Genomic DNA, 12,594 nt, shown 5'->3' with positions numbered 1-12,594 from the left:
GGGGAGGGGTGGAGAGGCGCGCAGCCAATCAGGGGTGGAGAGGCGCGCAGCCAATCAGGGGTGGAGAGGCAGAAAACTTCCGAGTTCCGACTCCACTCACGCTGCCTACCGGAGCCTCCCTCAGACCTGGACGCCACCGCGGGAAGACACCGACCCTATACCCAGGTAACCTATACTGAAGGGACCTATACCCGGCTAACCTATACTGAAGGGACCTATACCCGGCTAACCTATACTGAAGGGACCTATAGCCAGCTAACCTATACTGAAGGGACCTATACCCGGCTAACCTATACTGAAGGGACCTTTAGCCAGCTAACCTATACTATAGGGACCTATACCCAGCTAACCTATACTGAAGGGACCTATACCCAGCTAACCTATACTGAAGGGACCTATACCCAGCTAACCTATACTGAAGGGACCTATACCCAGCTAACCTATACTGAAGGGACCTATACCCTGTTAACCTATACTGAAGGGACCTATACCCGGCTAACCTATACTGAAGGGACCTATACCCGGCTAACCTATACTGAAGGGACCTATACCCGGCTAACCTATACTGAAGGGACCTATACCCGGCTAACCTATACTGAAGGGACCTATACCCGGCTAACCTATACTGAAGGGACCTTTAGCCAGCTAACCTATACTATAGGGAACAATACCCAGCTAACCTATACTGAATGGACCTTTACCCAGCTAACCTATACTGAAGGGACATTTACCCAGCTAACCTATACTGAAGGGACCTATACCCGGCTAACCTATACTGATGGGACCTATACCCGGCTAACCTATACTGAAGGGACCTATACCCGGCTAACCTATACTGAAGGGACCTATACCCGGCTAACCTATACTGAAGGGACCTATACCCGGCTAGCCTATACTGAAGGGACCTATACCCGGCTAGCCTATACTGAAGGGACCTATACCCGGCTAGCCTATACTGAAGGGACCTATACCCGGCTAGCCTATACTGAAGGGACCTATACCTAACTACATTTCCGGGGGCGGGGGGGGGGGGGATGGGTGCATTTGAAACATCGGTAGATCTCCTGGCCTCGGCGAATTTTAAAGTAGCTCGCGAGCCGAAAAAGTGTGGGCACCCCTGAATTACAGCCTCCAGTATTTTTGAATATGATGCAAGGCACACCTATCCTTGGCCAGTTTTGCCCATTCCTCTCTTCCGCACCTCTCAAGCTCCTTTAGGTTTGATGGAAAGCATCGGTACACAGCCATTTTTAGATCTTTTCAGAAATGTTTAATCGGATTCAAGTCTGGGCTCTGACTGGACCACTCAAGGACATTCACAGAGTTGTACTGAAGCCACTCCTTTAAAATCTTGGCTGTGTGCTTATTGACGTTGTCCTGCTAAAATCTGAACCCCCCCCCCCCCCGGTCCGAGTTTAAGAGCGCTCTGGAGTGGGTTTTCATCCAGAATGTCTCTTTATATTGCTGCAGTTATCTTTCCCTTTATCCTGACTAGTCTCCCGGTTCCGACCACTGAAAAATATCCCTACAGCTTGATGCTGATGCAGAGGATATCTACAAACTTAATTTCAGTTATAGAACATTTTTAATTGTACTCCGTATACAAATAAGTGACCTCATGAATGACATCATGCCTCCATAACCTTGCTTTCTTTGTATTTGTTTTTAATGCACTATTGGTATGAATGTCATTCACCTCAAATGCCATGGTAACATCTTTTGTAATGAAGGCATAATGTCATTCATGAGGTCACTTTTTTAGGGTGGGATATGGGGGGATTATCACTGTATATATTCTCTTGCACTGTATTTAACCATGTAAGCTACATGCCTTGGTAAAGGGGGACCCTGCAAGGCCCCTCAAAACAATTGTTAGATTTTTGTGGATACTGAGCACAGTTAAAAGCATGCTGTAGCTGAAACTTGGTGTGCTGATATCCTGTGCATTTAATTGTTTGTGCATTGCCTGCGCCACCATATCAAGTACCCAACCTGTTTGACGGTGCGCCTGCTCAAACCTATGGACTGTACACAGCATGATGCTGCCACCACCATGCTTCACTGTAGGGATGGTTTTGGACTGGTGATGAGCGGTGCCTGGTTTCTTTCATACGTGACACCTGGCATTTACACCAAAGAGTTCAATCTTTGTCTCATCAGACCAGAGAATTAAGTTTTCTTCTTTCAGGTGCCTTGTGGTAAATTCCAGTTGGGCTGCCATGCGCCTTTTACTAAGGCGTGACCTCTGGTTGTTCTTCTGGAAGGTTCTCCTCTCTCCACAGAGGACCTCTTAAGCTCTGACACAGTGACCATGGGGTTCTTGGTTAACTCCCTGACTAAGGCCCTTCTCCCCCAGATTGTTCAGTTTAGATAGCTGGCCAGCTCTAGGATCAGTCCTGGGGGTTTTGAACTTCTTCCACTTACGGATGATAGAGGCTACTGTTCGCATTGGAACCTTCAGGTCTTGTTTACATTTCGTTCCGACTGCGTTGGTCGGTTTTTGAAGCGTTTTTTTTCTAATTCCTGGTGATTACCTGTGCACTTTTTTTTTTTAAACTGCTTTTCTAAGCCGTTTTGCCAAACGATTGCGGTTTTCACTTCCTGACAGGAATCTTTAGGGTCTAAAAGCTTGTGGAAAAATACATCGCTTTCAGATCCTAAAATCCAAAAATAATCATACCGCTAGGGAGGTTAATGTAAGGGGGAGGCCTGGGTCCAAATAATTGTATGATACCGTATACCATAGTATTATTTATTTTTTATTTTTTTTTGAGACGAGAATATTCATACCGTTGCCACTCTACTTTTATATCTATAATGGTGCTGTGTTTTCTCAAGGAGTTCACTCTTTGATCCAGAAAAGAATAAATATTCTTAACGCTCATGCAATCACTGCACAAAGCGATTTTGTGAGTGTTTGCGTTTTCCTATACCTTCTATTGAGGCAAAATTGCCTTAAAAATGGCTCAGGCACCACTTTTCTGAACTGAACGCGGATGGAACGCTCCAATCTGAACTACACCATAGAGAAGCCTGGTGTAACCGCTTTCAGGGTGTTTTTAAAGAAATGCCCACGCTTAAAATTGGCCAAAAACGCCTCTAGTGTGAATGAACCCTCAAAGCAGCAGAACATTTTCTGTAACCTTTCCCAGATTTATTTCTCGAGACAATCCTGCCTCGGGAGTCGATAGACAATTCCTTTGACTTCATGATTGGTTTGTGCTCTGATGTCAACTGTTGGATCTTATATAGACAGGTGTGTGCCTTTGCAAATCCAAATGTCCAATCAACTGAATTTACCTCAGTTGGGCTCCAATTAAGCTGCAGAAACATCTCGAGAATGATAAGGGGAAACTGGATACTTCTGAAGTCAATTGTGAGCTTCATGGTTGTGAATACTTATGTACACGTGTTCTCATTTTTTTTTTTTTTTTCATTTTTAATAAATTTGCAGAAATCTCAAGTAAACTCCTTCACGTTGTCATAATGGGGTGTTGTGTGTAGAATTATGAGGGGAAAAATGAATTGAATCAATTTTGGAATAAGGCTTTAACATAATTATGGAAAAAGTGATGCGCTGTGAATACTTTCCTGATGCACTGTATGAATGAAAATGTGTTTTCTCAAATGTGAACATTTTTCTTGTGCCTCATAAACTTTAATGCAGAGGTGCCCACACTTTTTCGGCCTAAATGATCTACCTTTTAGGTACACTTTTAGGAGCACACTTGTATATACAGAATGGAAAATGTAGTGGGATCGGGATCTACCATAAAGTCCTTCGCGATCTACCTAATAGGCACACCGGGATTTAATGCATTTGATCAAACAGTACGCAAAATCAAGATTACCCATAAATCGTTATTACGATCAGAATCGTAATTGCGAAAATTATGCAAATTTTTTTCTCAAGTCTATGAAACTATGTACCAGCATCTAACCTGGCTTTAGAGTTTCTGAGGTTTTTTTTTTTTTTTTTTTTCCTCCCACAATAATGTTCTTTATGGGGCACTGGACCTTGGTGAGCATACCAAAATTAAATGAGACTAATCAGTATGAATACCTATTTGTTTTTGTTTTTCAGGGAAGATTGGAAGATGGCACAGAGTTTGATAGCAGCATGTCCAGAAATCAACCTTTCACTTTCACACTGGGTGCTGGACAGGTGATCAAAGGCTGGGACCAAGGTCTTTTAGGGTATGTTGTCTATGATCATTCCAAGGTGTATCATGTTTCTATAGCAATTCTGTAGTTTAATTATTAGAAGTATAAAGTATTAAAAGTATAACCTCATTGTAGTAAACCTGGCTATAGTAAACATTCGGGAATAGTAAACTAAATTCCCAGGTCCTGGCCCAGCACCATTATAGATATGAGTAGGGTTGCAACAGTATGAATATTCTCGTCTCTAAAAAAAAAAAAAAAATACTATGGTATACGGTATTACACAATTATTTGGACCCAGGCCGCCCCCTTACATTAACCTCCCTAGCGGTATGATTTTTTTTGTCTTTTAGCATCTGAAAGCGATGTATTTTTTCACAAGCTTTTAGACCATAAAAATCATACCACTACATAGATCTGCGGCAGCCCTGCACATTACTCACCTCCCATGTATCCAGCTCAGGGATACCACTCTGAGCTGCGGATGTCCATCCAGTGCCTGACTCCAGATTACCCGCCCCCCCCCCTCCAGTATGGTAGCCAGATGTGCCCCACTCCCTCAGCATACATATGATTAAGCTGCTTGGAGATTTGGGCGCAGGGTAAAGCTGTAAAACTGCTCCCTCTGCTTCTGTAAAAGTCCTTACGGCGTTAAATACTATACCCCCTCCAGGTCGCCGTGGATAGTGAGCAAAGATGTAATTCGGCTTCCAGCTATTGCTGGCAGCAAAATTTTGTGTTTTTATAGTAATTTTTGCACTGTGTTTTGATGGCGCCTGTCAGGAACCGGCCCGTGGAGGCAGACCGGCAGATAATCGTTCCCCAAAGGGACAGAGAGAGAGTGCGTGTAGCGACGGTTGGTACCCTTCCCCAGCTGCAGCACTGTCTCTATGGTCGCGAATTCACGGTCGTCACTGACCCTCATTCCCCTGGTTGGTTACGTCAGGTTGCCAAGGGCAATGACACATTGCAGCAACCTGACCTGGCTTTCCAGTCGTGTAGCTGGGAGCTAACTGACAGGTAAGGATACTAAGGTGTTACCCCACCCGGCCAGGCCGTCAGTGTAGGCTTTGGCAGGACGATTCGTTAGAACCATCTGCCAGCGCCATCTGGAAGAGGGGGCAAAATTAGTGTTTCACAAGGTAGCAAAATTTAGTGTTTTTATAGTAATTTTTGCACTGTGTTTTGATGGCGCCTGTCAGAAACCGACCCGCGGCACGCCTGTGTATACGGTTCTCGACTGCGGGTTTGACCAGATCGAGAGGTGAAGCAGCCTTAGTCAAGCTAAAACAAGGCTGTGACCCCTCAGAACACTTCTCACTGCCACCACTAGCTGTTGCTAGACACTTCCACTCTGCTGTCGAGTGCTCAGCGCGCAATCCGCGTTTTTGAATTCGGGTCCGCTTTGCGCTTTAGGCCGAATACGGGAACGACACGCACACACACGCACAATTGCAATCTTACACTGTAGTGAAGCAAAACCACTAACAGTCGTTCCGAACGATACTGTTAGCCACTCTGCTGTCGAGCTACTCGCACTGGCGTTTTCGTACGTTGGGTCAGCTGCGCGCTTTAGGCCAATGTATGACAAACGCCCCACACACAAAGCAATTACAATCTTATATGGTAGGGTTGCTCAATCATACACTCAGGCATGGACTTATACACAGTTACACTTCAGTCTCTTCTAGGCTATGAGTGTTAGTTTAGTACAGCAGAAGACAAAACTTATTAAATAACGATTTAATATTCCAGGAAAAAAGTAGAACAATGCAGAAAATAATATATACAAAAAAATGTACAAAAAACAGTAAAAGTTACAAAATACAAGTTACAAAGATAAAAGTTACGATACACACAAGGATATTTGCATAAAAATAAAACTGGGATCAAAATGTTAACAGCGTTGTTTGAACGTCATTGGCGGGAGAACGCCGCTTTCGACCAGTAGTCGGGCAGCTCTAGCGTTTGCTATCTCCAAAGAGCCACCAGTTGTGAAGGACCTGTGCAGGTTCTTATAGGCCCATTTGGTGCCTGATTGTACAAGTCCCACAACTGATGCAATTTCCCAGACTGTGACATCACAGTCTGCCGAGCCCCTTGTGACATGCGAATTTCAAGGCTTTTCCTGTCACACTTCGCAGACTTCAAAGCAATCCTGTGTTTGTTCAAAATCCAATTCCCACAGGCAGACGTCTACAGTTCGACAGGTCTAGTCCATACATCAAAAGATTGCATTTTGGTTACGGGTAGCAGTTTGCTTGTAATTGCCTGTAAACAGACACAGACAATCACATCTGAGATTGTCTGCTATTGTTCTCCCTGAAATGGCTGCTAATTAGCAGTTCACTGCTACGCCAGGAATACAAAGCAAATTTAGTTTCACAGACAATCACACCTGGGACAGCAGATCAAAGGTGACTGCTAGTGGCCTAATGAGCCATTTCCTTGCCCCAGGCTAACACCCAAGGTAACCGCTTCCTCCTAGCAGACATACACGTGACACAGGCAGAAAAATGAAACATATGCTTCCGTATTATCCCACATCCTAACTAGCTGCTATATCATGACAGCGCCCAAATTGCTCACTGAGCACCGCTATAGCCGTAATTCCTATTATGGCCTATGGCGGCTCCGGTTGTTCAGCGCTTTTTTTTTTTAATTTTTTATAGAGATCCACTCTCACCCCCCCCGTATGGTAGCCAGATATAGGTGCCTGCAGTATAACTAGTTAGATATAGGTGCCCCCAGTATAAGTAGCCAGGAATAGGTGCAGCCGCTATAGGTAACCAGGAATAGGTGCAGCCACTATAGGTAGCCAGGAATCGTTGCCCCAGTATAGGTAGCCAGGGATAGGTGCCCACAGTATAGATAGCCAGGAATATGTGCCCCAGTATAGGTAGGCAGGGGTAGGTTACCCTCAGTATAGGTAGGCAGGGATAGGTGCCCACAGTGTAGAAAGGCAGGAATAGGTGCCCAGTGTAGGTAGGCAGGAATAGGTGCCAAAAAACAAAAATGGAGGAGTGCTCCGTAGTGTAACAATGCTTTATTAAAACAAATTGCGCAAATAAAAAATCCATTTACTAGATATAAGTTAAAAACGGGCATGTAGTTAGGCATACAGCCTTTAAATCCTTATTCCATATAAAAGAGTGTGCGTGTGGCGAGTGCACTCTAAGCTGCAATAATAACACTGTATCACATTCGTAGCAGGTGGTGCAGCATCCAGAGTACAATAGAAAGTCCATTAATGTACGATTAGAGAAAACAAGGGCCTCCAGGAGCAGCTCACCATAGCGTGTAAAGCATCACTTTTTTTAATAATCTTCAGGAAAAAATTCCATGCAGCTTAAAAAATTCAAAATACAAACAAGAATATACTTAACAGGCACATGATGACACACAGAGGTGCAGAGGATAGTCAAGCCCTGTCTGCTGCCTGCTCAGCGTGATGCTGGTAGAATGGTAAATAAACCATAATTGAGTGCCTGCCGCTCTCTAGGTGACGGGCGGGCTTGGGATATGATAATATCCGCGTCATTGGCTGCATAAGTCTGAGCCGCTCATCAGGTAACGTTGAGTGGGGGGGGGGCGGCTTGAGATATGGTAATATCCGCGTCATTTGCCGCGTTGCAGGCTCTGGTATTAGAGCAGCTGCTGTTATAGGCCAAACTGTGCGTCAGTCTTTGGTAGGGTGGGCGGGGTAAGGGACGCGGCCGAGCAGGATGACGTCGAAGATTTTTCCGTATGGGCGACCTGGAGGACTGAATGACATGGCAACTTAACACAACTGATTTGTTGTGGAGAGAGTTGCCATGAACGTGCCGTGGGTTAGAATCAAGAATCGGGGAAGAAGACCCCGCAATCATTGGGGCAATCCAGCTCTGTATAAATCACAAGAGTGGAAGAACAAGGGGGGAGCGGGGAACAAAAACTGATAGCCAAAAATGATTGTCTTCCGGGATCTAGAGCTGAGACATAATGAGGAGGGAACTATCACATCCAGGACTCATTTCAAACCCACGGCAGGCAACTCCTTGCTACATAAAGATAGCTGTCACCACCCAAGATGGATCAATAACGTACCTCGTTGTCAATTCTGCCGCCTACGACGAAACTGTACATCGGATACTGACTCTGAGAACCTTGGCGACTATCTTGCCAAAAAATGTTGGATAAAGGGCATGATAAAGGGATAATACAAAAAGTCAAGACTGAATACCAAAAGAAAGAAGCGACTGGATATACAAGGACCACCACGAAAACACCATCTGAAAAATACAAAGGTCCACAGTTTGTCACTCTCTATAATACAAATGCTTTTAGAATTAATCATATTATACAATCAAACTGGCCACTACTATTACGAGATCCCATCCTCAACCGATGCCTTTCAGATCGCCCGCAGACAATCTACAGAAGAGCCAAATCTTTGAAAAATAAAGTGGCAAAAAGTAATATCGGAGCTAAGGAGAATACAAGACCAACCAAATAGAATACTATTCAAGGTAACTTCAGGTGTGGTAAAACCAGATGCAAATGTTGCAAATACATAAAACACCGTTCCAGCTCCATACAGATAAATAACATTAACATCCAAATCAAGCAATTCATCAACTGTGGCACTCAATATGTGATATACTTATTGATCTGTGGGTGCCCAAAATACTATGTGGGTCGTACTACCAGACCACCGAGGGAACGGTTTGGCGAACACCGAAGAGGGGTAGAGGATGGCAACCAGGGCCACAGTGTCCCCAGACACTCTTTAGAAAGTCACTGTCAAACCACGGATACTGTAGAAGTTCTCGGGCTGGAAGCAATTCCCTCAAATATACCAGGTGGCTTGAGATTCAGGAAGTTGTGTGAACAAGAAGCCTTCTGAATTTTCAAGTTTGACACTCTGACACCATTTGCTCTTAATGAAGAAGTGGAAATGGCAAACTTTCTTTAAGTCCCTTGTCCTGTCCCACATAAACAACCCCTCCCCCCTCTTCTCTCCCCTCCCTCTTTTCCCCCTCCCCCTTCCTACCCCCCCCCCCATCCCTCTTTTCCCTTACCCCCCTCCCACCTCCCCTACCCATCCCACCCATTCTTAGAGCCCAGATCCATCATCCATACATGGCCCCACACCGGACTGTGGGGCCTCACGAACTTATGAACTGAATCAGAACTGTTCCAGAACTTTTTAGAGTTTGCTTACTAATGTTGGTTTATCACCTGTTTATACTCTATTATGGTTTTTACAATGTCTTATATTTTCATGGTTTTATGTCCATAATTTTGCATATGCACACCTATATAGGCGGTGAGACACCGGGACATGCTCCTGCATGGGGTGACTGGGGGTATGCCACGCATACCATTGCTGCTCCTTTCGGGGCGCATGCTGCAGTTGTTCACCTACCACTACTCACGTCTCGGTCAGTTTGTCTGCATATTTTCCCCTAAGGTATAACGTGAAATACACACAAATACCCTCCCCTGAATTGATGTCCTAATTTTTGGCTATCAGTTTTTGTTCCCCTCTCTCCCCTTGTTCTTCCACTCTTGTGATTTATACAGAGCTGGATTGCCCCAATGATTGCGGGGTCTTCTTCCCCGTGTTGATTCTAACGCACGGCACGTTCATGGCAACTCTCTCCACAACAAATCAGTTGTGTTAAGTTGCCATGGCATCCAGTCCTCCAGCTCGCCCAGACGGAAAAATCTTCGACGTCATCCCGCTCTGCCGCGCCCCTTACCCCCGCCCACCCACTCTACCAAAGACTGACGCACAGTTTGGCCTATACCAGCAGCTGCTCTAATACCACAGAGCCTGCAGCGCGGCAAATGACGTGGATATTACCATATCCTAAGCCCCCCCCCCACCCCCCCACACACACACACTTGACGTCACCTAGCGAGCGGCGGGCACTCAATTATGGTTTATTTACCATCCCACCGTCTTCACGCTGAGCAGGCAGCAGACCGCACTGCTCGCAAAGTTGCCCACCAGTTATTGCCTGCACTCTGAGCCAATGATCCGTTACCCCCCAGGTAAGATCTGCTAGTTACAGCACTTTGTTTATGTTTTTAATGGTCCTGTCACAATTTAAATGACAGGTGTCCAACCAATCCCCTGACCCACGGCTAAACACGCCCACCATAGGACCCGATTGAGCAGGTGAAAGACAAGACTTTTCACCTATCTACAGGACGGTTCTCAGTACTTCCCCATTTGGGAGTGGCATGTCTATTCCAGCCCCCACCTCCCTCATATTCATCTCCCACCCAGTATATAAAGCCCTCGTGTGCGAGCTGGTGGCGTTATCTGACGAAGGCGTGAAATGCGTAATAACGCCACCAGCACACGGTTACCCCTTGGTGGAGCATCCAGGGTCGTTCACCACCGCATCCACTCAACTCCGATGGCCACGGCAGTTTGAGGTTGCGCCCACCCACGAAGGATCTAAAGGCGGTATGCCTAACTACATGCCTGTTTTTAACTTTTATATCTAGTAAGTGGATTTTTTTATTTGCGCAATTTGTTTTAATAAAGCACTCCTCCTTCTCCATTTTTGTTTTTCTGACCAAGCCTCTTGACAGCCGGGCTACAAAGGAGCAGCTAAAGTGTGACTACTACCGGCCATCCATAGATACCGCCCCAGCAGCGCAAGATTACACATCTCTTCAGGAATAGGTGCCCACAGTGTAGGTAGGCAGAAATAGGTGCCTACAATATAGATAGCCAGGAATAGGTGCTTGCAGTATAGGTAGCCAGAAAAAGGTGCTTGCAGTATAGCTCGGCAGGAAAAGATGTTTGCAGTATAGGTCGGCAGGTATAGGTGCAGCCAGTATAGGTAGTGAAGAATAGATGCCCACAGTATAGATAGCCATGAATAGGTGCAGACAGAATAGGTAGCCAGGAATAAGCACCCCAGTGTATACAGCCAGGAATAGGTGTCGCCAGTACAGGTAGCCAGGAATAGGTGCAACCAGTATAGGTAGGCAAGGATAGGTGCCTGCAGTATAGGTAGCCAAGAATAGGTGCAGCCAGCATAGTTAACCAGGAATCGATGCAGCCAGTATAGGTAGCCATGTGGAGGGGAAACACAGCGGCGGACGCACAAACAATGGCAGGGTTAAATATTTAAAAAATACTGTCATTGCTGGGATCCAGTGCGCGTGTACTACTACTTCCTTTTTCATTACATCTCCCTGTTACCGTGCCCAATATGTTTACCCCCGTCGTTGTTCGTGTGCCTGCCACTGCAGCCCACCCTCGCCATTCTTTGTTTGCCTGCCGCTGTGTCCTCCCTCGACCCTCCCCCCCCCCCCAGAAAACCAACCGGTACAACAGAATTGTGCTTGGTATGATTACCATGCACAATCAAACCACGATATACCGCAGCAACCCTATATATGAGTAATGCCTGGTATAGTAAACCCTCATATAATGGTACGTCTGTTATAGGAAACCTTTTTTTGGGGGGCGAGGGGCTGCGGTATTAAAGGGAACCTAAACTTAGAAAGATATGGATTTTTCCTTTTAAAATAATACCAGTTGCCTGACTCTCCCACTGCGCCTGTGTCTCTAATACTTTTAGCCACAGCACCTCAACAAGTATGCAGATCAGGTTCTCTGACTGAAGTCAAACTGCATTAGCTGCATGCTTGTTTTAGGTGTGTGATTCAGCCACTACTGCAGCCAAAGAGATCTGCAGGACTGCCAGGCAACTGACATTGTTTAAAAGGAAACTTCCATATCCCTCTCAGTTAAGGTTCCTTTTAAGTATCCGGCTATAGTGGAAACTGGACGGGTGCATGCGTAATATGTCAGTCGTAGACCCATAAGCTATGGGCAGGCTGGCAGCCTTTTGTAGCCTGCTTGCTATCTGCACACTACTCTAGGCCTGTGTGGATTGCTTCAAAGCACCAGCCGGTGAGACCTATGCTTCTGGTGTATGCAGCTGCCTTTCATCTGTGTCTTGCTTGTGCATGGCTGCAATACAATACTGCAATGATTATTGCATGCAAATTCCTGCATATTGAGCACTGTGCATTTTGATTTAGTTTAAATGTTGTCTGTGCTCGCTTGTTGAAGCATTGAAAAGAAAAAAAAAATATTTACAATTATTAACTGCATTAAGATACAGTACTATAGTATTTTTTGCTTGAGTATGGCAATTTCTGATATAGTAAACTCCCGATATAGTAAACTCCCGATATAGTAAACTACTTTTCCTGGTCCCTTGGAGTTCACTATAAAGGGATTCTACTGTATAATTATGTAGCTAGCATATTCAGCACTAGCTGATGGCCTGGCGTTGTCCGGGTATGTATTTGACTGGTGTTGGATCGCCTACTTTTTCTAACACTTACACACAATTACTAAATTACTCAATGACCTAGTTTGTGAGCTTTGCGGTCTTTGGCTTCAATAATTTG

General features: G+C 45.3%; 1 protein-coding gene across 3 annotated transcripts in view; it reads left to right on the top strand.

Annotated features, from left to right (window-relative positions):
- FKBP2 (FKBP prolyl isomerase 2) overlaps window positions 1-12,594 on the top strand; it is a 104,701-nt gene that overhangs the window by 5,825 nt on the left and 86,282 nt on the right. For all 3 annotated transcript variants that reach the window (XM_068261218.1, XM_068261217.1, XM_068261219.1), the window contains exon 3: window positions 4,085-4,197. In XM_068261218.1, the coding sequence (XP_068117319.1) occupies window positions 4,085-4,197 (113 nt within the window). The remainder of the gene's footprint in view (window positions 1-4,084; window positions 4,198-12,594) is intronic.

Source organism: Hyperolius riggenbachi, chromosome 11, assembly GCF_040937935.1.
Source record: "Hyperolius riggenbachi isolate aHypRig1 chromosome 11, aHypRig1.pri, whole genome shotgun sequence".
In the NCBI taxonomy this organism is placed as follows: Eukaryota; Metazoa; Chordata; class Amphibia; order Anura; family Hyperoliidae; genus Hyperolius; species Hyperolius riggenbachi.
Note: the sequence above shows the minus strand (reverse complement) of the source record. Positions and strands in the feature narration are given on the sequence as shown.